Genomic DNA, 27705 nt, shown 5'->3' with positions numbered 1-27705 from the left:
TTCGGGATTTTTGGTTTGTTTGCGGGTACACATGTTGTTCATGTTGAACGGTTTTCAGTTCTCCGATGTTACTCGGAGAGAATTTGTTTAAACCAGTTATTGGCTTTCCTCCTTCTTGCTTTTGCACTAAAACTGGTGAGCCAGTGATCCCACTGGGGGTGTATAGCCAGAAGGGGAGGGGCCTTACACTTTTTAGTGTAATTGCTTTGTGTGGCCTCCGGAGGCAGTGCTATACACCCAATCGTCTGGGTCTCCCAATAAGAGCTAGAAGAAAAGGAATTTACGGTAAGTAACAAAATTCCCTTCATTTAGATCATTCCTACGCGTTTCTGAGGCTCATCTGCCTCCTTCCTCAGGGAAAAAGAATCTCTAAAAAGAGATTCTTTTTCCCTGAGGAAGGAGGCAGATGAGCCTCAGAAACGCGTAGGAATGATCTAAATAAAGAGAATATTTTGACTTATACATGCTCGTGGTTTTTAGCGCGGCAATAAACCCGTTTTCTCCAGTCCTTCATATTCAAAACCTTCAGTTCGTGGCATTGCCTTTCAGCCTGGCGACAGCCCCACGGGTTTTCACCAAGGTCATGGCATCCGTTGTGGCGGTCCTACACTCTCAGGGCCACTCGGTGATTCCCTACTTAGACGATCTCCTAGTCAGGGCACCTTCTCGGGTGGCGTGTCAACACCGCCTTACAGTCGCTCTGGCGACTCTCCAGCAGTTCGGGTGGATCATCAACTTCCCAAAATCCCAGTTGACACCGACCCAATCACTGACTTACCTCGGGATGGAGTTTCATACACAGTCAGCGGTAGTCAAGCTACCGCGGGACAAACAGCTTTCCCTGCAGGCAGGGGTGCAATCTCTTCTTCAGTGGTGGCTCCTTCCCAATTCTCTATCGCAAGGAAGATCCTTCCTACCCCCAACCTGGGCTGTGGTCACCACGGACTCGAGCCTGTCAGGGTGGGGAGCGGTTTTCCTCCACCACAGGGCTCAGGGAACCTGGACTCCGGTAGAGTCCTCCCTTCAGATCAATGTTCTGGAGATAAGGGCAGTGTATCTAGCCTTATTGGCCTTCCATCGGTGGCTGGAGGGCAGACAGATCCGTATACAGTCGGACAACGCCACTGCCGTCGCATACATCAACCATCAGGGCGGCACGCGCAGTCGTCAGGCCTTCCAGGAAGTCAGGCGGATTCTGCAGTGGGTGGAAGCCACAGCCTCCACGATCTCCGCAGTTTACATCCCGGATGTAGAAAACTGGGAAGCAGATTTTCTCAGTCGTCAGGGCATGGACGCAGGGGAATGGTCTCTTCACCCAGACGTGTTTCGAGAGATCTGTCGCCGCTGGGGAACGCCGGACGTCGATCTCATGGCGTCACGACACAACAACAAGGTCCCGGCCTTCATGGCACGGTCTCAGGATCACAGAGCTCTGGCGGCGGACGCATTAGTTCAGGATTGGTCGCAGTTTCGACTGCCCTATGTATTTCCTCCTCTGGCGATGCTGCCCAGAGTGTTACGCAAGATCAGGTCCGACTGTCGTCGCGCCATTCTCGTCGCTCCAGACTGGCCGCGGCGGTCGTGGTATCCGGATCTGTGGCATCTCACGGTGGGTCAACCGTGGGCGCTTCCAGACCGCCCAGACTTGCTGCCACAAGAGCCGTTTTTCCATCTGAATTCTGTGGCCCTCAACCTGACTGTGTGGCCATTGAGTCCTGGCTCCTAGCGTCTTCAGGATTACATCACTCCGAAGAGTGTCGGAGCTTGCAGCGCTGTCATGCAAAGCCCCCTTCCTGGTTTTTCACCAGGATAAGGTGGTTCTGCGTCCTGTCCCGGAATTTCTCCCTAAGGTGGTATCCCCTTTTCATCTCAATCAGGATATCTCCTTACCTTCATTTTGCCCTAATCCAATTCACCAATGTGAAAAGGATTTGCACTCTTTGGATCTGGTGAGAGCACTCCGGTTGTACGTGTCTCGCACGGCGCCCCTGCGTCGTTCAGATGCGCTCTTTGTCCTTGTCGCTGGCCAGCGTAAGGGTTCGCAGGCTTCCAAGTCAACCTTGGCTCGGTGGATCAAGGAACCGATTCTTGAAGCCTACCGTTCTTCTGGGCTTCCGCTTCCTTCAGGGCTGAAAGCCCATTCTACCAGAGCCGTGGGTGCGTCCTGGGCATTGCGGCACCAGGCTACGGCTCAGCAGGTGTGTCAGGCGGCTACCTGGTCTAGTCTGCACACTTTCACGAAACACTATCAAGTGCATACCTATGCTTCGGCAGACGCCAGTCTAGGTAGACGAGTCCTTCAGGCGGCGGTTGCCCACCTGTAAGAAGGGGCCGTTTCGGCTCTTTTTATCGAGGTATTCTTTTACCCACCCAGGGACTGCTTTTGGACGTCCCAATTGTCTGGGTCTCCCAATGGAGCGACAAAGAAGAAGGGAATTTTGTTTACTTACCGTAAATTCCTTTTCTTCTAGCTCCTATTGGGAGACCCAGCACCCGCCCCTGTTCCCTTCGGGCTGTTGTTCTTTTGTGTACACATGTTGTTGATGTTGAATTGTTCTTTGGTTCATGGTTTTCAGTTCTCCGAACATCCTTCGGATTGAATTTACCTTAGACCATTTATAAGTTTCCTCCTTCCTGCTTTTGCACCAAAACTGAGGAGCCCGTGATGCACGGGAGGGTGTATAGGCAGAAGGGGAGGGGTTACACTTTTAAAGTGTAATACTTTGTGTGGCCTCCGGAGGCAGAAGCTATACACCCAATTGTCTGGGTCTCCCAATAGGAGCTAGAAGAAAAGGAATTTACGGTAAGTAAACAAAATTCCCTTCATTTATATTACACTGACTGTACAAGAGTGGGCTTGAGCCGCAGTCAAAGTGGCGATGTTTCCGTGAACATTTATTTTTTAGATACCTAACATCAGACTACGGTTCTTTCCAGGTAAATAAGACCGATCTGCGCAGGAAGGTTCGCCGGCTCCTGGGAAAGTGTCACATTGGTTTAGCTCACAGCCAACAAATCAACGAGCTGCTGGACAAAGTGTCCGACCTGGTGAGGATCCAGAACTAGAGCAAAACGATTCACAGGACCCAGGTCCAGGGGGTCTCCTCGGTCCTCCGCTGCCCATCGGATCACAGCTCTGCGACCCTTTTCCTGCCTCCGGCATCCCCAGCGCCTCTTCTGTTTAGTAGGCACCGCTGTGTCATTACAGCACGCTGCAGCCCGACATTGCGGGGTCCTACTAATCAGAAGAGGTCCCGATGATGTCACGGGCAGGAGACAGTTCACATCGGGGCTCTGTGGATCTGATGTCTGTAAATCCGCTGTTTGTTACCGTAGCAGCATTGCGGATGAGATTTCACTCGCTCTATGGCAAATTGCCTTTGACTTGCCGCTGTCCTGTGATTGCACATCTGATCCGCTGGCTCCGTGCTCCTCTATTTGTCCTCTTCACATTTCTATTAAATTAAAGTAAAACTGATCCTATTTATCCTGAAATCTAGAATGGCCGAGAACTGAACATTCGGCCCAGCGGGAGCCGGCATATCAAGAAGCAGACGTTCGTGGTGCATGCCGGGACTGACACCAGTGGAGACCTGTTCTTCATGGAGGTAGGTCGCACGCCTGCTCATACACGTGGCTGCTTATATCCCAGACACGTGGCCACACATACGCATAGGTGTGATTGTTACACTACAACTCATACACTTCAATACAACGGACCTGCGAGACCAAACGGACCATTTTTATTTAGAGCATTTAATTTTTATAAATTCATACCACACTTGAAGAGTCTATTGTGCTGCCAGAGGTGCATGTAGGAAATGGCGCCCTCAACTACCAGTCCTAGTCAGAGTGCATTCTCGGTGCCATTTGCACACGAGCATGGTAGTGCCCACTCATCACTAGTTACCAGTACTGAGCACCCGAGCATGGTAGTGCCCACTCATCACTAGTTACCAGTACTGAGCACCCGAGCATGGTAGTGCCCGCTCATCACTGATTACCAGTACTGAGCACCCGAGCATGGTAGTGCCCGCTCATCACTGATTACCAGTACTGAGCACCTGAGCATGGTAGTGCCCGCTCATCACTAGTTACCAGTACTGAGCACCCGAGCATGGTAGTGCCCGCTCATCACTAGTTACCAGTACTGAGCACCTGAGCATGGTAGTGCCCGCTCATCACTAGTTACCAGTACTGAGCACCCGAGCATGGTAGTGCCCGCTCATCACTAGTTACCAGTGCTGAGCACCTGAGCATGGTAGTGCCCGCTCATCACTAGTTACCAGTACTGAGCACCCGAGCATGGTAGTGCCCGCTCATCACTAGTTACCAGTACTGAGCACCCGAGCATGGTAGTGCCCGCTCATCACTAGTTACCAGTACTGAGCACCCGAGCATGGTAGTGCCCGCTCATCACTAGTTACCAGTACTGAGCACCCGAGCATGGTAGTGCCCGCTCATCACTAGTTACCAGTACTGAGCACCCGAGCATGGTAGTGCCCGCTCATCACTAGTTACCAGTACTGAGCACCCGAGCATGGTAGTGCCCACTCATCACTAGTTACCAGTACTGAGCACCCGAGCATGGTAGTGCCCGCTCATCACTAGTTACCAGTACTGAGCACCTGAGCATGGTAGTGCCCGCTCATCACTAGTTACCAGTACTGAGCACCCGAGCATGGTAGTGTCCACTCATCACTAGTAGTGGCCCCAGTGGTGAGACCCTGAACAATCCTGTGGCCTCGGTGACAGCTTGTAATATGTGTAGCCCCATATGGTCAGCTTGGTGGTGCGGACCGTCCTTTATTTTGCCCCCTCTGTTCCCTCCAGGTCTGCGATGACTGCATCGTTCTGCGCAGTAACATCGGGGCTGTGTACGAGCGCTGGTGGTACGAGAAGCTCATTAATATGACCTACTGTCCCAAGACCAAAGTCCTTTGTTTGTGGAGAAGGAACGGACAAGAGACTCAACTCAACAAGTTCTTCACGAAGAAGGTGCGGTGCAGACCTGGAGTGACGGATGAGACCCCGGTGGTCTGTACGTGGGGCGCTAAGTCAGGGCCATGTAATACTTTTAGAAGTAGTAAGAAAAGGGAACAATAATTTTTAGATATTGGGGGTTTATTAATTAGAATTTAATTTTTTTTCTGTGATCTATTTTTCTAGTGTCGGGAGCTTTACTACTGTGTAAAGGAAAGCATGGAGAGAGCGGCGGCCCGGCAGCAGAGCATTAAACCAGGTAATGTGTGCGGGATGTGTGCGCGGCGCCGGGGTGGGATCCGTGTGTCTTATGAGGCCATAACGATGTCGGAGGGGTCTGTAGCTGTTACTTGGTGGGTTATCGGCACAGCCGCCATGTACAGCTGCATGATCACAGGAGCTTCTCACCCCACGGTCATCGGCACTCGGGACCCTCAGCCGTTGCTTTTCTCATACAAATATGTGTAATCCGATTTTATCTAATTTTTTGGATAATTTTATAAAGTGTTGTCCAGAAAGTTAATGGGGTGAAGGGGATTTAACACAGAATCCGCTCTGCAGCCCCCTTATCCTTAGGATCAGTGGGGGACCCCCAGCGATAAGTAATGGCATATCCCAGCTGTCACTTACCGATGGCCCTGTAAATGTCATAGCGTGCAGCCTGGTGGGAGAAGCGGGGGTCTCGGAGACGGGCGATCGCCTTTCAGATCAGTTTTATTTTCCAAGACTTTGTTCTCATATTCCATCTACATAAGGACCGTTGCAGAAGAAAGTGCGCCCCCGCTAAGCTTCTTCATTTCTTGTCTCGCAGGCCCAGAGCTTGGTGGAGAGTTCCCAGTTCAAGACATGAAAACTGGGGAAGGCGGCCTTCTCCAAGTGACCCTGGAGGGCATTAACCTGAAATTCATGCACAGTCAGGTATGAGGGGAGTGTGAACGCGGCGGCATAGTGTGACTGCGTAGGGTACAGTGTATGTAAGTAGGGGTAGTGTCCATTGTGCGGTGGTGGTCCCCCCATCCATGCGTGTCCATACGTTGTGTAGTGTGTGGGATGCAGTGTGCCGGGTCCCCCCCCCATATCTTCAGCCCCTTTTTCTGCCTCTCAGTCTGTGTCTCCTCCGCTTGCTGTAGCTGTGTGACACTTGTGCCGTCTCTCGCTGTCTTTGCTCCATGCTGCCCTTTGCCTGCTCGGATTGGGGGTGTCTGATGCTGTCGTTGTGTAGCCCCCTCTCCCTGGCTCGGGCTGACCTCTCCCAGCGCTGACCCTCCATACACAGCTCATCCTCAGGTCACCCGGGTGGGGGAGGGATACATGGAATCTCAGGTCCGCATTCATCACAAGGTCACCCAGGGCTCAGCAGGTCATTCAGGGACCATTGGATTTTATTTTTCCATCTCCAGTCCGGATATCCAGACCAGATTGATCGGACGGCGTGCGGCAGACACTGATTGCACTTTTTTTTTTTTTCCAGTGCTGTGCACTCATTAGTGAGCAGACTTTGCACACACTCAGGGGTGCGGGGTGATCTCCCCTACATTTAGGTGTGAGCAGGGCCTGCGCTCCGTGCTGGGTGAGGAGCAGGGACGGATTTGATGACGGGGCTACTTTTTTATTTTTTTTCCTGGCCTCCCCGTATTGGTGTCTTGGTCTGGGCTGTGTGTTGCTGGGGGTTATACGAAGTGAGGGGCGTTGTGGTCTCGCTATGTCACTAACAGTCTCATTTCTCTCCCACGCTCACTCCTCCTGCAAGGAGCGGAAGGTACTCACTCTGCCGCCATCTTTGCTTCTCGCTGCTCTCCCTTCCCCCTCCCGTTAGTTTTGAGCTGTCTGTGCTACCTCCTCCCGTCTTACCTCCAACACTTTTCTTCCCCCCGGCTTTAGTTCTGGTTTACCTCCTGATTATTTGCTGTGTTTTAGGGTTCGTCTCCCCATTATTCCAAAGCTGTTTTCTCCCCTCAACTCATTTAAATCTGTTACAGAAATATTGTGACCGCCGGAAACGATCCTGGATATCGAAATTAACCATTGCCTTCTGTCTCTCTCTTCCCGTCTGCCCCATCCTCTCCCTGTGCTCTCGCTGCTCTCACCCCCTTCTCTTTATCCTTTCCCCCCTCTTTCATTTCCTCCCATCTTCTCTTTTTTTCCCCTCTTCCATCCCGTCTTTTTTTTCCCTGTCCCTTTTCTCCTCCAGGTTTTTATACAGCTGAATCACATAAAAAAGTGTAACACTGTACGGGGCGTCTTTGTCTTGGAGGAATTTGGTAATTACCGTCCTTGTGCCGCTGGGTCTGTATTGCTGTGGCCGTAACTCGGAGCGTAGGATGCCCCATATTTAACGCTCGTCTCTGGAGGGGAGGTTTTTCGGGGTGTTTCCAGGAATATCCTAAAGATATGTCCAGGGGGTCCTCTGAGTTACTGCGGTATAATCTGTGCTTCTTCTGCCTGTGGCAGCTCTGAAAACCTTCCTCCTCCGATCAGGTAATGTTCTACCCCATCGCCCATTCCTAGACGTCACTTTATGGGATCCCCCTCTTAGTCCGGGTGCAGGAACTTTTTTAGATGAACCTGACTCAAGTCATTCAGATCACTTGATGCTGTCAATTAAAGGAGTGTTCCCATGTGAGACCCTTATGGCGTATGGGTAGTATACGCCATAAATATCCAGCAGATGCAGATCCCACAGCTAGGACCTATGAACATTGCATACTGCCAGGATCGGAGATGTGGTTGCGCATGCGCTGCGTTCTTCACATCTATAAAATTGCTCTTATAGAGCTGGATCATGAAAGAAGCGCATGCGCAACCACATGTCCGCTCCTGAGGGAGCCATGATCTTCAGATACTCGAGTCCCAGTAGTGAGACTTATAACCATCCTGACACCTTGTATCAGGGCCTCATTACTGAAATTCCCAAGAACGCTGCACGTGTCCAGGGTCGGGAGGTGACTGGGCATGCACAGAATTTTTCGATTCATTCCTGTGGTATAGTAGCTGAGGACACGTGCTCAGTAATTTTCAAAGGTCCCAGAAAAATTACGAGAGTCACACATGCGTCGTGGCCTTCCCATTCCTGACAACGGGCAACATAACACCATCATCTATCGGACATTCATGGTAAACCCATGGGGGTATGTCCTAAATTCCCAATAGGTGAAGGTCCTATCTCATTCTCAGGAATGTCGCTGTCAGGATAGATGGAGGTCCCACTCTTGGGACACACGTATTTCGAAGACAGTAATGGAGAGATGGTTGCGCATGCGCCGCCTTCCCTATTCTTTCCTACGGGGGCGCTAAAATTACTGGGCACGTGGCTTCGTGTTCAGAGGTCCCAGAGAAAGGAGCAGAGAGAACCGCGCATGCGCAGTCACCGCCCCATTACTGGCGGCACTTGACGTTCTCCAGACATTGCGGGACGAGCGTCTGTCCGGACATTTCTGGTTCTTCTGTGGATCGAGATCACGCGTCCTGTGGATTCGCTGCACTTATTATAGGATTACTCAGAAGAAGGGAAATCTTCAGACAACCCGTTTTTCTTTGCAACTTCCTTCTGATAGTGACAGTACGACCCCGATAGATGGAAGTTGCAGGTCGTCAGTCTCCCTGCAGTACGTGGCCGTGAGATTATGGGGCTCATATACAAGGACCCCGCTCCCCCTTCATGTTTCCGAACATCACACAATGTCCATACTTGTGTTTTTCGTCTGCCCGGGGGCGCCCGTCCTCGTCCCTGTCGTCATTTTATGTTGTCACTGTCTGATGCTGGGAATGTAAAAGCCTCAATTCTAATGAAGATAGCGCAGCCCTACTGAAGGGGGTCCACTGCCTGCAAGACCCCCTGATCGCACAGACCCCCACCCAGAAACTGACCGCAGATGCTCCATATTGAAGCGCATTTATTTGACATTAAACATTGCAAAGTATCATATTCTAGTTTTTGCCCCAATGGCAACACTTCCTGCCCCATGTTCTGGAAGCCTAATGGGAGCTCCCTATAAACAGTTCTCGCCAATTCACAGCATAGATGATGAATGTGTAATCACTGATCCTGATCCGAGAACAGGGGTCCATTGTCCTTTGTGAATGGAGCGGTGCTGAGCGTGTGCGACCACCACTCCTATAGTCTGTGAATGGAGCGATACTGAGCGTGTGCGACCACCACTCCTATAGACAGTGAATGGAGCGATACTGAGCGTGTGCGACCACCACTCCTACAGACTGTGAATGGAGCGGTACTGAGCGTGTGCGACCACCATTCCTATAGACAGTGAATGGAGCGGTAGTGAGCGTGTGCGACCACCACTCCTATAGACTGTGAATGGAGCGATACTGAGCGTGTGCGACCACCACTTCTACAGACTGTGAATTGGAGCGGTACTGAGCGTGTGCGACCACCATTCCTATAGACAGTGAATGGAGCGGTAGTGAGCGTGTGCGACCACCACTACTATAGACAGTGAATGGAGCGGTACGGAGCGTGTGCGACCACTACTCCTACAGACGGTGAATGGAGCTGTAGTGAGCGTGTGCGACCACCACTGCTATAGATAGTGAATGGAGCGGTAGTGAGCGTGTGCGACCACCACTCCTATAGATAGTGAATGGAGCGGTAGTGAGCGTGTGCGACCACCACTCCTATAGACAGTGAATGGAGCGGTACTGAGCGTGTGTGACCACCACTCCTATAGACAGTGAATGGAGCGATACTGAGCGTGTGCGACCACCACTCCTACAGACTGTGAATTGGAGCGGTACTGAGCGTGTGCGACCACCATTCCTATAGACAGTGAATGGAGCGGTAGTGAGCGTGTGCGACCACCACTACTATAGACAGTGAATGGAGCGGTACTGAGCGTGTGCGACCACCATTACTATAGACAGTGAATGGAGCGGTAGTGAGCGTGTGCGACCACCACTCCTATAGACAGTGAATGGAGCGGTACTGAGCGTGTGTGACCACCACTCCTATAGACAGTGACTGGAGCGGTAGTGAGCGTGTGTGACCACCACTCCTATAGACAGTGAATGGAGCGGTACTGAGCGTGTGCGACCACCACTCCTACAGACTGTGAATGGAGCTGTAGTGAGCGTGTGCGACCACCACTGCTATAGATAGTGAATGGAGCGGTAGTGAGCGTGTGCGACCACCACTCCTATAGATAGTGAATGGAGCGGTACTGAGCGTGTGAGACCACCATTACTATAGACAGTGAATGGAGCGGTACTGAGCGTGTGTGACCACCACTCCTATAGACAGTGACTGGAGCGGTAGTGAGCGTGTGTGACCACCACTCCTATAGACAGTGAATGGAGCGGTACTGAGCATGTGCGACCACCCACTTCTATGGATGGTGAATGGAGCGGTAGTGAGCGTGTGCAATCACTACTCCTATAGACGGTGAATGGAGCGGTACTGAGCCTGTGCGTTGACCCAAGTCAGGAAGTGTTGTCATAGGGATTCAGTTAGACGTTTTTTCAGTAATGTCAAACTTGATGTTCTTTAATCTGGATCTTTATTTGCTGTGACGTTTTGGGGACTTTATTTTGTGTGAAGTCCGTACTATCAGGTTTCATCTTCAACTTTCCCAGTGATTTACTCCCCATAGTCTCCCAGCCGTGGTGTCTCTGGCGGCTGGTGGGAAGCGGCCTGGCGGCTGGTGGGAAGCGGCCTGGCGGCTGGTGGGAAGCGGCCTGGCGGCTGTGGGGATGCGGCCTGGCGGCTGTGGGGAAGCGGCCTGGCGGCTGTGGGGAAGCGGCCTGGCGGCTGTGGGGAAGCGGCCTGGCGGCTGTGGGGAAGCGGCCTGGCGGCTGTGGGGAAGCGGCCTGGCGGCTGTGGGGTAGCGGCCTGGCGGCTCGTGATCCTGACACATAATTACTGACCTCGCTTCCCTGGGTGTCATTGTTGTTGTTTCCCCTCCCCCACACCGTGCTCGGATGTCCCCGGTGTTGTGCTGTCTGTAACCATCTATCATGCCCCCCCCCCGGGTGTCCTCCGTAGCCCCCACTGGGTGACCCATCTCCCTCTGGTTTCACAGTTTTTGTGTTTTTGAATTTTCTGTTTTCTCTTGGATCCGATTTTAGTTCCTGAAACTAAAGAAGTGGTGAGCCACCGCTACAAGACCCCCATGGTAAGTGGCCCCCGTCGCCTCAAGGCTCCTAAGAAATGTCAACTGTGATTTTACATGTTCATTAAAGTGGCAGAGTGCGTGGCTAGGTGATAACTTGCAGATCGCTGGGGGTCCGACTGCTGGGACCATCACAAAGGATGCGGCTCTGAGGCCCCCTGTCATGTCTAGCAGCCCTGGAGATCATGGACGGAGCGATGATGACCCCCTCTCGAGCCATTTCCAAATCTGTTGGGTCTGATCCATAGCAATCAGCAAGATCCGCACAGTTTACTATAACCCTATAAAGAGGAATGCCATTAGTGGACATCTCCTTAATTGCTTAAAGGGAATCTGTCACCAGGTTTTTGCCACCTAATCTGAGAGCAGCATAATGTAGAGACAGAGAGCCCGATTCCAGCGATGTCACTTACTTGGCTGCTTAGTGTAGTTTTGATAAAATTACTGTTTAATCAGCAGTAGATTATCATTACCAGGACTATTTGGCGTGCGGCAGGTAGTCCAGCATATTCATGAGTTCAGTATAACTGCTAGATTTGTAAACCCCGGACCCCATACCCGACTACTGCTGGCCCCTCCATTTCCCGCCGCCCCCGTATGCGGACCCTCCATTTCCCGCCACCCTCGTACGCGGCCCCGCCGGCCCTGTTTGATGCAATGAGCTGATATTCTGGAGGTGAAGTCGCTCTCGGCCATTGTTTGCTTTTTTCCGGACCATCTTCCGCTCGGGTTTATTGTTAAGGTGTAATGTGATTGGTGCACAGGTGCCGTTCTGGTCGGGATCCTCGCGCCCTCCTGGATCGCTCCTCGTCCCATACACTGTGCACATCGTGCGGTCCCACAGTCTGGTCGCGGTCCGTCATCTGTGTGGCCGCCTCATATTTCATGCAGCTAATAAGCCACTTACGCCCGGCCGCCTTGTCCTGCTGGAGACGCGTGAAATCCATCATTTTTATGAAGCTGTTCTGCGCTGACAGCTCCGGTTTTGGGTTGCACACATCCTCCGTGAACCTTACCCCGGCTGTAGCCTCGGCTGCCCATATGGCGACATCATTAACTCTTGTCTGGCACTTTGGTGTCACCGTCTGCCCATAATTACAGCCTGATTTATTAATGTATCCAGAGCAAGGCGTAAATCTGCTCAGAAAGAAGAACAAAACTTCTTGAAATATAAAAAAAAAATGGATTTTTGATTTTTTTTTAATATGTTCTAGTCGTCTGTAGTGTTTTAGTCTGCAAGATTTTTTGCACAGATTTGTAGAATTCATGCAGAAAACACGAGTTTAATCTCCTGCTGAGTGGCTGATACCTGACGAGTCCAGGGGGTGGGGCTTAGCAATCTTCAGAAGGGGGAGGTTCCTGCTGCAGCCAAGTTGTCTTATAGCAGCCACACACAGCGAGGAGGACATGGCTCAGATCCCCAAACACACAGAAAATTTCTTTATAGATTTCTCAGATTTTTTTGTTGTAATAGACGAATTGGGAAGAAAGAAAAGGACAAAGTCACAGGAAGGGGGCGCCAGGAGGACGAGGTCTTGGAAGGGGGCGCCAGGAGGACGAGGTCACGGAAGGAGGGGCCGGGAGGACGAGGTCACGGAAGGAGGGGCCGGGAGGACGAGGTCACGGAAGGAGGGGCCGGGAGGACGAGGTCACGGAAGGGGGCTCCGGGAGGACGAGGTCACGGAAGGGGGCGCCGGGAGGACGAGGTCACGGAAGGAGGGGCCGGGAGGACGAGGTCACGGGAGGAGAGGCCGGGGAGGATTTATGGTTTAGTGCATTGTTTGGGTTTAAGCTTTCTTTAAAGGAGAATGACAAGACTCACAGACCCTTCAGAGCAAGTCTCCACAATGACCCCAAATACTTATACTCTTGTGGATCTGTAGGAGGCATCCTCTCCTGCCTGTGCAGTGAGACAGCGCATGCGCGGTAGATACCCCCTGTGTATATATAATGGACGTCCTCTTTCCCCTATGTAGTGAAATGGCAGATGTACAGTAGACCTTTTCTACAGAGGACATTCTTACTTTCATGCGCACTAGATGGCTCCCTCCTAATACGGCGCATGTGTTGTTTTTGCCACCGCCTATTTTTTCTATGAATGCATCTTTTTCCTATGCAGTGAGACTGCGCATGCGCAGCAGATACGTCCTGTAGATCTATAGAGGGCATCCTCTTTGTTTCTTTATAGGGAGATAGCACTTGTGCCATAGATCGCCTCCATGTTTCTGTGACCGTACCTTGTAGATGCTTGGCAGCGTCATCCGGACTGCGCAGGTCTGCCCTTACCTCCTCGCTGGCATCTCTTCGTTCTGCGTGTGCTGCGCTCCTTTCTGGCAGGCACAGACGCACGTGCGCACAACCATCACACGCCGATGTGATCTCATAGAGTGTTTTCGGAGTTGTGTGTTTTCGCCATGGTGCCATAGGATGCGGCGGGTGGTGGAGACGTAGGGAGTTGCTGGGAACTGTAGTTACCATGAAGATAGAGACCGCTTTGTGTCCTGACACCCGTCTGGCAGCGGCGGTGGCACCAGATAAGGGGTGAGCCGGGTCGGATTATAAGAGTGGGGGAGGGGGAATAAATCTGATTATAGGAAAGTGTAAAGGTTCTTTGTGTACTTCCAGGTCATGTTTTTTGACCCCTGTTTTCTTTTCATTTTTCCAGGCCCACGAGATCTGCTATTCCGTCCTGTGTCTCTTCTCCTACGTGGCCGCCATCAGAGGGAAGGAAGCGGAGATGAAGAGCAGACCCCCCCGGCCAGTGTCCAGCTGACCTCCCCTGAGCACACACTCCCGCGTCCGCTGTGCCCCCGTCCCCCCGTCACTGGCATCGCTGGCAGCTGTTACGTGGGCGTTCCGCTGTGTCATTCCCGTCTCCCGTATCTGGAGCCTGCACATATCCCCCTGTAGTAAGCGCTACGTGTTGTGACCGCGTATTGCTGCCCCCCACCCGCCCGCCTCTGTGTCGTGTGCGTTGTGTGTTACTGGCGACCTGTGTGACTACTACGGCACAACTCTTCCAGGACGAGACAAACGTTGTGTCCGTTTCCGCTGGCGTTTCTTTTGTCGGTGACCGGTTAGTATAGAATCGGCTCCAGGCTGCTTTCATTTTGGGGCCACAGGGAAACATGCTGGCGTTTTCCGTACTTAACCCCTTGCGTTCGAGCTTGGAGCAGAGCAAGCGTTAGATGTGAGAACAGAACTGTGGCAGCGCTCGCTCCTCTAGTGTATAAGGGGTGGAGCGATTTGTGGCGTCCTACGGTACAGAGTGTAAATATTCCTGATATTCCTCCCCCGGCCGCACCTCTGCATGGAGCGCACGATGTAAATATCCAGCTCTTTCTTATTTATAGAAATCTGTACAGATCCTGAATGTGCAATAAACTGGCGTTCACGTACTTTGTGCTTTCTTGTCCTCTTATTACACGATTTGGGGCTTTTCACATTTGCTGCCTCTAGGGGGCAGCACAGAATAATTTTTTTTCCGGCAGGTTATGGAAAGCGCAGGCGATCCTCTAGAGCCGTTTGTTGTCATTAGTGCCGGTATACGTCCTACAAGGTCTCGTGAGAAATTCTGCGGTGGGTGCAGACGTGACTCATTACATAAGGGGTTTATAGATCTCCTTGTGTTACTGGTTCATTCAAGGATTCTTTGAAAAATCCATCAACAGCCCCAGAGATGGTGATTACTCCTCCGCTTCTCAGCGATGTCTATTGCTGATGTGTAGGGAACAGGTTATACCGGAGCCGCACCAGTGTCTCCAGCAGTAGTGATCTGCCACACCTCGGCCAATACGGTTATAGTAGTATAATCCCTTTCAGGAGTTGTCTCGCGACTTCTGCAGTGACCGCTGTTTGTCCGCCATATTGTCCTTTTCTTGTAATATCTTTTACTGGGGAGCGAGTGGCATTATTGCTCATACATGGATTGCTATAAGTCTACACAGGTCTGAAATATACATGGAAAAAAATACAAGCACAGTGGATACAAAGCCAGAGTCTTCTCACCCCCAGCCTTGGAGCCGGACTCTTCCCACCCCTTCTTTCCAGCCTTGGAGCCGGACTCTTCCCACCCCTTCTTTCCTACCTTGGAGCCGGACTCTTCCCACCCCTTCTTTCCAGCCTTGGAGCCGGACTCTTTCCACCCCTTCTTTCCTGCCTTGGAGCCGGACTCTTTCCACCCCTTCTTTCCTGCCTTGGAGCCGGACTCTTCCCACCCCTTCTTTCCAGCTTTGGAGCCGGACTCTTCCCACCCCTTCTTTCCTTCTTTGGAGCCGGACTCTTCCCACCCCTTCTTTCCAGCCTTGGAGCCGGACTCTTCCCACCCCTTCTTTCTTTCTTTGGAGCCGGACTCTTCCCACCCCTTCTTTCTTTCTTTGGAGCCGGACTCTTCCCACCCCTTCTTTCCTTCTTTGGAGCCGGACTCTTCGGACCCCTTCTTTCCTTCTTTGGAGCCGGACTCTTCCGACCCCTTCTTTCCTGCCTTGGAGCCGGACTCTTTCCACCCCTTCTTTCCTGCCTTGGAGCCGGACTCTTTCCACCCCTTCTTTCCTTCTTTGGAGCCGGACTCTTCCCACCCCTTCTTTCTTTCTTTGGAGCCGGACTCTTCCCACCCCTTCTTTCCTTCTTTGGAGCCGGACTCTTCCCACCCCTTCTTTCCTTCTTTGGAGCCGGACTCTTCCCACCCCTTCTTTCCTTCTTTGGAGCCGGACTCTTCGGACCCCTTCTTTCCTGCCTTGGAGCCGGACTCTTCGGACCCCCTCTTTCCTGCCTTGGAGCCGGACTCTTCCGACCCCTTCTTTCCTGCCTTGGAGCCGGACTCTTCCCACCCCTTCTTTCCTGCCTTGGAGCCGGACTCTTCCCACCCCTTCTTTCCTGCCTTGGAGCCGGACTCTTCCCACCCCTTCTTTCCTGCCTTGGAGCCGGACTCTTTCCACCCCTTCTTTCCTTCTTTGGAGCCGGACTCTTTCCACCCCTTCTTTCCTTCTTTGGAGCCGGACTCTTCCCACCCCTTCTTTCCTTCTTTGGAGCCGGACTCTTCCCACCCCTTCTTTCCTTCTTTGGACCCGGACTCTTCGGACCCCTTCTTTCCTGCCTTGGAGCCGGACTCTTCGGACCCCTTCTTTCCTGCCTTGGAGCCGGACTCTTCCCGGAGCTACAGCTCCACATCATTGCAGTGAATAGGGCACAGCAACCTTTGGATGTGAATTGCGCTTTTTTTTTTTTTTTTTTTTTTTTTTTATAAACCAGCCATGTTTTTCTCATTCTGGACAACCCCTTAAATGTATGATCGGGTCTGACAACCACATCCCCTTTATTGTCTGCAGTGCGTCTTCATTCACTTGGGTGTCGGTGAGGGTCCCATCAGACCCCACCGCAATCCCATATTGATGTAAGGTCTATCGACCTTTTCGTTCTTCCTCTGCTTTGTTTCTGGCAGTGTCATCCTCCATAACCCGTTGGTGCTGCCCTGTTATCCCGCAGGTTACGTTTGCTGCTGGGGCTCCTGCAGCCGCCCCCTCCCCCTACTGCTGCTTTATCTGTGCTCTGCTTTCTGCCTGTCAGCGGCAGCAGGTGCGGAGACCTCAGACTTCCATATGAGGCATCGAGGACTGAATCTTCACCCCTAAACCTGTCAGCAAGTCTGACTGCTGCAGGAGCACATTCTGGAGGCTGCGGACCTGACCTCACCTAAAATAGTGTCCTGTGCACTTGTGTCTCCGGTGACGGCCGGGCGCAGGATGAGGTGTGCAGCGTCCTAGCGTGTCCGAAGGGCAGCAGAGGGGAGATTGCCCGGAAATACTATCACCTGGGGTCAGGGAATAGAGCGGGGTGTGAGGATGGGCACAATCTGCGGGGATTACACCTCCGACGTTACAGGTCTGCTGAAATCTGCAGAAAATACGCAGCGTAACTTCACTAAGACGCACATCTCCATTTACACTGTGCATTTGAGACTTTGCAGATCCAGACTTTATTTTTTTTCTTCATGTTTTAATTTGGGTTTTCTGTAAGTCCAGTCATCTTGTGCCCCGGGGCGTTGGAGAAGGTTTTTACGACTAAGTGGCCCCAGATTTTCCTCATCCGTTTTACAACCGCGAGTCACTGGACTCCACTAACAGCATCTTGTGCCTGAGCTCGCGCCGTATTTTCCCATCAATTTGATGACAAACTATCATGTGAACCATCCAGAATCCGGACATATCCTGGGCTAAGGCTATTACGTTGTATGAGGACTAATACGGCTGCCACTGGATCCCTGGCTTGTCACTCACCATTGTGTACAGCCCGTACATGCCCGGCTGCCATACTGGACAGTAGCAGCTTGTGTTACGACCAGGGCTATGTTGTCAGGAGCTTGTCCCGGCATCTGCTTATTGTGGGACACAGTGTTCTCATCTGCCATGTGTGGCACATTATAGGGCCCCTTATACTCATTTTTTTGGGGGAAACTTATAGGGCACCTTGTATCTAAAATGTGGGGCTCATTATAGGGGCACCTTGTATCTAAAATGTGGGGCTCATTATAGGGGCACCTTGTATCTAAAATGTGGGGCTCATTATAGGGGCACCTTGTATCTAAAATGTGGGGCTCATTATAGGGGCACCTTGTATCTAAAATGTGGGGCTCATTATAGGGGCACCTTGTATCTAAAATGTGGGGCTCATTATAGGGGCACCTTGTATCTAAAATGTGGGGCTCATTATAGGGGCACCTTGTATCTAAAATGTGGGGCACATTACAGGGCACCTTGTATCTAAAATGTGGGGCTCATTATAGGGGCACCTTGTATCTAAAATGTGGGGCTCATTATAGGGGCACCTTGTATCTAAAATGTGGGGCTCATTATAGGGGCACCTTGTATCTAAAATGTGGGGCTCATTATAGGGGCACCTTGTATCTAAAATGTGGGGCTCATTATAGGGGCACCTTGTATCTAAAATGTGGGGCACATTACAGGGCACCTTGTATCTAAAATGTGGGGCTCATTATAGGGGCACCTTGTATCTAAAATGTGGGGCTCATTATAGGGGCACCTTGTATCTAAAATGTGGGGCTCATTATAGGGGCACCTTGTATCTAAAATGTGGGGCACATTATAGGGCATCTTGTATTCGTCTCTTTGGGGCACATTATAGAGCACTTTGTGCTGTGTTGGGCACATTATAGGTCCCCTTGTACTCTTCTCTTTGGGGCACATTATCCGGCACCTTGTAGCGCTGTGTAATGTTTGTGCACCTGCTGTTGCAGAGGCCATGTGCGGAGCGCTCTGCAGCTTCTTGCCCAGGGTCGGGTTGCTGCAGTGGGCGCTGTGCCAGCTGTGAAATGAGTTCCTGGTTATAGCGGATTATGAGTAATTAGTCTCATCCTCGGTGTCGCTGACGGTGAATCTCCCCGCTGTGCGGAGACCACTGAGATCCTGGCAGTGGTGGAGAGATCCACTGTAGTGCTGTATACACAGTAATGGAGGATTGCGGCTTTTATGCTCTCAGTTGGTGTTTTACATTAATGACTGTAGAAAGTATCGGTCACAGCGGTGCCACCTGCCCAGAAAAATGTGACATTTACCTTATCAAGACTAAAGGAAAAAAATAAATCACACAACACAAGATGTAATGTCACAGTAGAGAGCGGGAGCCTCGTGGCCTCTGCTACATGAGGGGGAGGGGGGGGTGAGAGATCCAAAGGTGTTGTAGCCGCTGATACGGAATCATCTTCTACACAAGGAGGTGCAGACTGACCGGTGATAGAAGCTCATTGATGGGGCTGGTCGCTGCCTGTGGGGATGGCACATTGGCGGCAGCTCGGTCGCTGTGCTACTAACGGAAGATATGAGCTGATGAGCGAGTCCTCTCTACACCGCCCAGTTATGAGCGAGGGTCCATACTAGTCTGATCCAGGTGACTATTGGCTTGTGCAAGGGGGCCTTCAAAGGGTTGTCTTCAACGTGCATATTGATGAGCTATCCTATGGATGGCTGGACGTCTGACACTCAATAACCCCCCCCCCCCCCACACACCTCTGACCAAGAAACAGAAGATAAAACCTCAAGACTGGGCCAAGAAATATCTGAAGACTGATTTTTCACAGGTTTTATGGACTGATGAAATGAGTGACTCTTGATGGGCAGATGGATGGGCCAGAGGCTGGATCAGTAAAGAGAGCTCCACTCCCACTCAGACGCCAGCAAGGTGGAGGTGGGCACTGGTATGGGCTGGGATCAGCAAAGGTCAACTTGTGGGACCTTTTCGGGTTGAGGATGGAGGAAGCTCAACTCCCAGACCTACTGCCAGTTTCTGGAAGACAACTTCTTCAAGCAGTGGTACAGGAAGAAGTCGCTATCACTCAAGAAAAACATGATTTTCATGCAGGACAATGCTCCATCACATGCATCCAACTGCATGGTTGGGAACGTGGGGTTCCCTATAATAGTAATCATCCATCACACCAGAGCCCCAATAATAATAATACACCACCATGGTAGCACCAATAATAGTAATACTCACCAGCACAGTGCCCCCAATAATTCTAATCCACCATCATGGTGCCCCCAATAATAATCCACCGCCATGGTGCCCCCAATAATAATAATCATCATCCACGACCATGGTGCCCCCAATAATTATAATAATCCACCGCCATGGTGCCCCCAATAATAATAATCATCATCCACGACCATGGTGCCCACTATAGTAATAATCCCCTCCCCCATGCAGTAGTAATACTCCTCTCCTACAGTCCACCAATCAGTGTTAATGCAGCTGCATAGTCCCCTGTAATATCCCTTTTGGGGTGCTCTGGGAAACCCCTCCTCTGTCCCCTCCAGTGGTGTGGGGGAAGTGTCATACCAACGCTGCAGATTTTGTTGCAGAAAATTGCTGCAGTTAAAACTTTAATCCATTTGTTAGAATTGGGTTTGTTTTAGAGGAATTGGACGGTTACAGAACTTTCTGCAGCAAATGCACAAAGTGTGAACGCATCCTAAAGGCTTCAGAGCTCGTGAATCTGTCAGTCGCGGAGTAGATCATGACTCGATCAGATGGGGAAGATGTAGTCAGTGTCATCAAGGAGAGCTTGGAAAAGAGTAGGCAGCGGAGCGACAAGCAAAGAAAGGCAGCGACAAGCAGAGGCAGCGACAAGCAGCGGAGGGACAAGCAGGGGCAGAGGAGAGACAAGCAGCGGAGCGACAAGCAGGGGCAGCGGAGTGACAAGCAGGGGCAGAGGAGCGACAAGCAGGGGCAGAGGAGCGACAAGCAGGGGCAGAGGAGCGACAAGCAGGGGCAGCGGAGTGACAAGCAGGGGCAGAGGAGAGACAAGCAGGGGCAGAGGAGCGACAAGCAGGGGCAGCGGAGTGACAAGCAGGGGCAGAGGAGCGACAAGCAGGGGCAGCGGAGTGACAAGCAGAGGCAGTGGAGCGACCAGCAGCGGAGGGACAAGCAGGGGCAGAGGAGAGACAAGCAGCGGAGCGACAAGCAGGGGCAGAGGAGAGACAAGCAGCGGAGCGACAAGCAGGGGCAGAGGAGAGACAAGCAGCGGAGTGACAAGCAGGGGCAGCGGAGTGACAAGCAGGGGCAGAGGAGCGACAAGCAGGGGCAGAGGAGCGACAAGCAGGGGCAGAGGAGCGACAAGCAGGGGCAGCGGAGAGACAAGCAGGGGCAGCGGAGAGACAAGCAGAGGCAGCGGAGCGACCAGCAGAGGAGCGACAAGCAGAGGCAGCGGAGTGACCTGCAGAGGAGTGACCAGCAGAGGCAGTGGAGCGACCAGCAGAGGCAGCGGCCTTCATCCGCATCGCCAGTACCTGAGTACAGCTGCTCGGCTACATGTATACCCCTGAATGACAGCACAGTTTATGATGGACGTGTTCGCTGTTAATGGAGGGGGGCTCTTGACGTCATTTTGTCTTTTGGACCCATGAATCCACAGTCCGATAAAACAAAAACCATCTCCCAGAAAGATTGTGCATTTTGTATTTCTTTATTTCACCTTCTGACCCATGTACAGCGCCTCGTCTTTAGTGACCCATCGTCACCTTCTTTTACAACCTTAGACGGGACTCGCGTCTCACATCCTCCATAACATTTAGAAAAATAAAGCAAAAAAAATACTGAAGCCGATGAATCCGCGGTGGAATATGACGTGCAGAGACGTGATGACGCCATTGTCCACGTGTAAATACTATAAACTACTGCAGCCCGTAGCTCGCACCACCTCCCGCTCTGCCGCCTTCCTGCACCTGTGGAGAGAAGAGACACTGACAGCGGGCGCCAACCTATGGTCACATGACAGGAAGTTTTTATTTTTTAGCATTAGCGCCACTCCTGCCTATGGGCCATGTTCGGTATTGCAGCTCAGCTGGTACCATGAGATGACCTCTTTCTGGGTGAACGCGAGGGTCTCTGGGCAGCGCTGACCCCTCCTGGTGCCACCGGCATCACTGCGCTCCTTGGAGCGCGTTACATGTACGTTTGCGGTCACAGAGAGCGCACGGGCAATGTTATTCAGTTGGGCTCTTCAGATGATGGGGTTTTTTTGGGGGATGACACACATTCAAGTCAATGGGTGCGCAAAAAATAAATTAATCCAATCCACAGCATCCGGATAAAATCCGATTTTTGCAGCTGCATTACACAATCAGACACAGCGTCCGACAATAATATCTGCTATTTTTTTTAATTGATGAAATAGATGTAAAAAATCCGGATAAAAATCACACGACATTACATGTGCTCGTCTGGACCCGGCCTCAATCTGTGGCTCTCTTGCTGTCGCCAGGTTGCAGGTTTGCAACAGGTTAATTTGCAAACTTGTTTTCTTTAACCTTAGCGGGTTAGAATTTTGTCCTAATTTCCAACTTTATAGCAGTTTTAGTCGGTGGGACCCGAACATGTGCTGCTCTGTCCATTCACTTCCATGGAAGTTCTGAAACAGGCAGACAAATGCACAGTCACCACCAGAGGGTGCTCATTGTGCACGGAGCTCCCCCTAGTGGTGGCTGCAGGCAGCGAGAATGTGGTGCTTATGTCCATGCAGGGGTTTGGTGCTCTGTGTCAGGAAGAAATGGAACGAAACCAGTGTCAAGAAATCAAGTAATAGATTTTTGGGCCTGAAACAACCTAGTATCAGAATAACACCCGCCTCCCATAAATGCAGTCAGAGTTTCTGATCCTGTCCTCTACTCCAGAAGTGACGATGGACTTACCTGCCGTCACCCATCGCTGCCATTTACTGGGGCACTGAAAAACAAGGGAAAATGGAGAGAATGAAAGCCACGAGCCTTTTTATATTCCTGCATCTCACACGCCGCCTCTCCGCAGCCTCCGCAAAGACGCCGCCTCTCCGCAGCCTCCGCAAAGACGCCGCCTCTCCGCAGCCTCCGCAAAGACGCCGCCTCTCCGCAGCCTCCGCAAAGACGCCGCCTCTCCGCAGCCTCCGCACCGGTAACATATGACGTATAATCCCTCTCCGGAATATTCCGGCATTGCTAGCCTGGAGTAAGGACATGGTGTCCACCCTGACGTCTGTGTGATCAGAGCCCAAAGCACAAGGCCTCACCTCGGACCTCCAGCCGGCATTCAGCCTCCGCCTCTCCGTGCTCATTCACAGCTTTACATGTGTAGACGCCGCCATCAAATGGACTGGGCTTCCTGACCTCCAGGGTGAGCACGCCCTGCTTACTGAAGGAGCGGTAGCGGGCCTCCCCGGACAGGTCCATCTTGTTCTTGTACCAAGTGATTCGTGGCTACAGGTAGTGAGAAGAGGAAGAAAAAAAAAAAGAGGTTCGGTGAAAGCAAATCGTCACAGAAAAGGCGACAACTTGGTGATCTTGGGTTTGACTGCTGTGACCTGCACTGATTGGCAGAACGGGTAATGTTTGTTCCCGATGGGCACTGTAACCCCCGATATATAAAAGCTTGACGGCCGCTCTGTTCATTCTCTAGGTGGCTGCTGGAAGAAGCAGAGGGCAGTGCTGACAGCCCAAAGAATGAACGGAGCAGTGGGCGGAGGTGTGCAGAGCTGACAGCCCCATAGAATGAACGGAGCCGGCAGGTGGACGTGGGCAGCGCTGTCAGCCCCATAGAATGAACGGAGCCGGCAGGTGGACGTGGGCAGCGCTGTCAGCCCCATAGAATGAACGGAGTCGGCAGGTGGACGTGGGCAGAGCTGTCAGCCCCATAGAATGAACGGAGTCGGCAGGTGGACGTGGGCAGAGCTGTCAGCCCCATAGAATGAACGGAGTCGGCAGGTGGACGTGGGCAGCGCTGACAGCCCCATAGAATGATCGGAGTCGGCAGGTGGACGTGTGCAGTGCTGACAGCCCCATAGAATGAACGGAGTCGGCAGGTGGACGTGGGCAGAACTGACAGCCCCATAGAATGAACGGAGCCGGCAGGTGGACGTGGGCAGTACTGACAGCCCCATAGAATGAACGGAGTCGGCAGGCGGACGTGTGCAGTGCTGACAGCCCCATGGAATAAACGGAGCGGCGGGCGGAAGTGTGCAGTGCTGACAGCCCCATGGAATGAACGGAGCGGCTGGCGGACGTGTGCAGTGCTGACAGCCCCATGGAATGAATGGAGCGGCGGGTGGACGTGTGCAGTGCTGACAGCCCCATGGAATAAACGGAGCAGTGGGCTAATGTCTGCAGTACTGATAGCCCCATGGAATGAACAGAGTGGCGGGCGGACGTGTGCAGTGCTGACAGCCCCATAGAATGAGTGGAGCAGTGGGCGGACGTGTGCAGTGCTGATAGCCCCATAGAATGAGTGGAGCAGTGGGCGGACGTGTGCAGTGCTGACAGCCCCATAGAATGAGTGGAGCAATGGGCGGACGTGTGCAGTGCTGATAGCCCCATAGAATGAGTGGAGCAGTGGGCGGACGTGTGCAGTGCTGATAGCCCCATAGAATGAGTGGAGCGGCTGGCGGACGTGTGCAGTGCTGATAGCCCCATAGAATGAGTGGAGCAGTGGGCGGACGTGTGCAGTGCGGATAGCCCCATAGAATGAGTGGAGCGGCTGGCGGACGTGTGCAGTGCTGATAGCCCCATAGAATGAGTGGAGCAGTGGGCGGACGTGTGCAGTGCTGACAGCCCCATGGAATGAACGGCGCGGCGGGCGGACGTGTGCAGTGCTGATAGCCCCATAGAATGAGTGGAGCAGTGGGCGGACGTGTGCAGTGCTGACAGCCCCATGGAATGAACGGCGCGGCGGGCGGACGTGTGCAGTGCTGATAGCCCCATAGAATGAGTGGAGCAGTGGGCGGACGTGTGCAGTGCTGACAGCCCCATGGAATGAACGGCGCGGCGGGCGGACGTGTGCAGTGCTGACAGCCCCATGGAATGAACGGAGCGGCAGGCAAACGTGAGCTCTGCTACTCTGTTCTAATGGGGATAAAAGTGCTCCATTCTGCCCATCAGTGCGGACCCCACCAGCTATAACGTGGGGACAGATAACCTCTCTTTACTGGACAGTCCTTTTAAAATGAGAGAGAAAAATATATAGAGGGAATGAAGTGAAGAGAGCAGTAAAGAAGGAACTGAAATGGGAGGCAGTTAAGGAGTTAATAATGGATCACTGCCCGATGGCCCAAATAACCCAGACAATCCAAGCCCCCAGAGAAAGCCCTCCCTGCACCTCGCAGCCTGACTCTTCTCCCCTTCTTCTTGCTGTCCTCACTATGTTGCTCTAGGGCTTGTTCACATTAGCATTTCTGATATATTTTTTTCTGTCCATTGTTTTAACTGCAGTTTCTCAGTTCTTTCAGCGTTTTTACTGCAGTTTGTCCCTATTAACCTCAATGAGAAAAAATTACTGCATTTTCCATACATCCGTAATAAAAGCATTGTGCAATTGAAACAATTGTCTAGACATTTAAACATTTTTCCTGCGGAAAAGAAAAAAACGCTGCGAAACCACAACATTGGTGACTAAACAGGAATAGAGGAGAAGTGTCTGCAGAGTCTGCTCTGGGGTCTGATCACAGGGCATGGGTAATTAAAGAGGTCTGATCTGGGGGCTCTAATCTCTGTAAAGGGGACTGGTTTGTATTGTCATGTACAATCCGCTCCCCCTGAAGACAGCAGATATGGATCATTTCCCAAGAGCGTCCATATGCCTGCTGCGTGTGTGTATAATAAATATATATGTGTGTCTATTACTCTGAGCAGAATTAAAAATGTATAGAAACATTTTTTTACATATATATATATATACAGTTAGGTCCAGAAATCTTTGGCCAGTGACACAATTTTGGCGAGTTGGGCTCTGCATGCCACCACATTGGATTTGAAATGAAACCTCTACAACAGAATTCAAGTGCAGATTGTAACGTTTAATTTGAAGGTTTGAACAAAAATATCTGATAGAAATTGTAGGAATTGTCACATTTCTTTACAAACACTCCACATTTTAGGAGGTCAAAAGTAATTGGACAAATAAACCAAACCCAAACAAAATATTTTTATTTTCAATATTTTGTTGCGAATCCTTTGGAGGCAATCACTGCCTTAGGTCTGGAACCCATGGACATCACCAAACGCTGGGTTTCCTCCTTCTTAATGCTTTGCCAGGCCTTTACAGCCGCAGCCTTCAGGTCTTGCTTGTTTGTGGGTCTTTCCATCTTAAGTCTGGATTTGAGCAAGTGAAATGCATGCTCAATTGGGTTAAGATCTGGTGATTGACTTGGCCATTGCAGAATGTTCCACTTTTTTGCACTCATGAACTCCTGGGTAGCTTTGGCTGTATGCTTGGGGTCATTGTCCATCTGTACTATGAAGCGCCGTCCGATCAACTTTGCGGCATTTGGCTGAATCTGGGCTGAAAGTATATCCCGGTACACTTCAGAATTCATCCGGCTACTCCTGTCTGCTGTTATGTCATCAATAAACACAAGTGACCCAGTGCCATTGAAAGCCATGCATGCCCATGCCATCAGGTTGCCTCCACCATGTTTTACAGAGGATGTGGTGTGCCTTGGATCATGTGCCGTTCCCTTTCTTCTCCACACTTTTTTCTTCCCATCATTCTGGTACAGGTTGATCTTTGTCTCATCTGTCCATAGAATACTTTTCCAGAACTGAGCTGGCTTCATGAGGTGTTTTTCAGCAAATGTAACTCTGGCCTGTCTATTTTTGGAATTGATGAATGGTTTGCATCTAGATGTGAACCCTTTGTATTTACTTTCATGGAGTCTTCTCTTTACTGTTGACTTAGAGACAGATACACCTACTTCACTGAGAGTGTTCTGGACTTCAGTTGATGTTGTGAACGGGTTCTTCTTCACCAAAGAAAGTATGCGGCGATCATCCACCACTGTTGTCATCCGTGGACGCCCAGGCCTTTTTGAGTTCCCAAGCTCACCAGTCAATTCCTTTTTTCTCAGAATGTACCCGACTGTTGATTTTGCTACTCCAAGCATGTCTGCTATCTCTCTGATGGATTTTTTCTTTTTTTTCAGCCTCAGGATGTTCTGCTTCACCTCAATTGAGAGTTCCTTAGACCGCATGTTGTCTGGTCACAGCAACAGCTTCCAAATGCAAAACCACACACCTGTAATCAACCCCAGACCTTTTAACTACTTCATTGATTACAGGTTAACGAGGGAGACGCCTTCAGAGTTAATTGCAGCCCTTAGAGTCCCTTGTCCAATTACTTTTGGTCCCTTGAAAAAGAGGAGGCTATGCATTACAGAGCTATAATTCCTAAACCCTTTCTCCGATTTGGATGTGAAAACTCTCATATTGCAGCTGGGAGTGTGCACTTTCAGCCCATATTGTATATAGAATTGTATTTCTGAACATGTTTTTGTAAACAGCTAAAATAACAAAACTTGTGTCACTGTCCAAATATTTCTGGACCTAACTGTATATATATATATATATATAAAATAAATAAAATAAATGTATGCACACACAGTATATCACAAAAGTGAGTACACAATCACATTTTTGTGATCTACACAATCCTGTAGTGACGTCTCTGGGGGTACGCACCTTGGGGGATCCCCGGATGGCGCAGCTGAGGGTTGCATTGTATCCTGCAACGACGGAGCGGTTGGCAAGAGGATGTGTGAATTTTGGAGCTTCCCCAAACTCGTGTTCCTTGTAGTTGGGAGGTTTGTAGGAAATTCCTAAAAAAAAAAAGAGAAAGAAGGGAATTTTGTTTACTTACCGTAAATTCCTTTTCTTCTAGCTCCTATTGGGAGACCCAGACAATTGGGTGTATAGCTTCTGCCTCCGGAGGCCACACAAAGTATTACACTTTAAAAAGTGTAACCCCTCCCCTCTGCCTATACACCCTCCCGTGCATCACAGGCTCCTCAGTTTTGGTGCAAAAGCAGGAAGGAGGAAACTTATAAATTGGTCTAAGGTAAATTCAATCCGAAGGATGTTCGGAGAACTGAAACCATGAACCAAAGGAACAATTCAACATGAACAACATGTGTACACAAAAGAACAACCAGCCCGAAGGGAACAGGGGCGGGTGCTGGGTCTCCCAATAGGAGCTAGAAGAAAAGGAATTTACGGTAAGTAAACAAAATTCTCTTCTTCTTTGTCGCTCCATTGGGAGACCCAGACAATTGGGACGTCCAAAAGCAGTCCCT

At 51.2% G+C, this 27705-nt stretch overlaps 2 protein-coding genes across 28 annotated transcripts in view; one reads left to right on the top strand and one right to left on the bottom strand.

Moving 5' to 3' along the window:
* The window catches only part of MADD (MAP kinase activating death domain), a 111296-nt gene extending 96793 nt beyond the window's left edge, over window positions 1-14503 (top strand). For 21 of the 27 annotated variants that reach the window (XM_075325917.1, XM_075325912.1, XM_075325919.1 and 18 more), the window contains 8 exons: window positions 2938-3048; window positions 3501-3608; window positions 4834-4998; window positions 5170-5242; window positions 5795-5901; window positions 7175-7244; window positions 11062-11108; window positions 13771-14503. In XM_075325917.1, coding sequence (XP_075182032.1) covers window positions 2938-3048; window positions 3501-3608; window positions 4834-4998; window positions 5170-5242; window positions 5795-5901; window positions 7175-7244; window positions 11062-11108; window positions 13771-13878 — 789 coding nt within the window. In that variant the 3' untranslated portion in view covers window positions 13879-14503. The remainder of the gene's footprint in view (window positions 1-2937; window positions 3049-3500; window positions 3609-4833; window positions 4999-5169; window positions 5243-5794; window positions 5902-7174; window positions 7245-11061; window positions 11109-13770) is intronic. The other 6 variants (XM_075325924.1, XM_075325922.1, XM_075325920.1 and 3 more) reach the window with 1 other exon arrangement.
* A 6557-nt stretch (window positions 14504-21060) lies between these two features.
* Window positions 21061-27705, bottom strand: part of MYBPC3 (myosin binding protein C3) — a 156615-nt gene continuing 149970 nt past the window's right edge. Inside the window, exons 31-34 of the mRNA XM_075326520.1 lie at window positions 27095-27231; window positions 22660-22846; window positions 22307-22340; window positions 21061-21340 (exon numbers count right to left, since the gene is read on the bottom strand). Coding sequence (XP_075182635.1) covers window positions 22330-22340; window positions 22660-22846; window positions 27095-27231 — 335 coding nt within the window. The 3' untranslated portion in view covers window positions 21061-21340; window positions 22307-22329. The remainder of the gene's footprint in view (window positions 21341-22306; window positions 22341-22659; window positions 22847-27094; window positions 27232-27705) is intronic.

This window comes from Anomaloglossus baeobatrachus, chromosome 10 (assembly GCF_048569485.1).
Source record: "Anomaloglossus baeobatrachus isolate aAnoBae1 chromosome 10, aAnoBae1.hap1, whole genome shotgun sequence".
In the NCBI taxonomy this organism is placed as follows: Eukaryota; Metazoa; Chordata; class Amphibia; order Anura; family Aromobatidae; genus Anomaloglossus; species Anomaloglossus baeobatrachus.
This window is presented reverse-complemented; position numbering and strand designations above follow the sequence as displayed.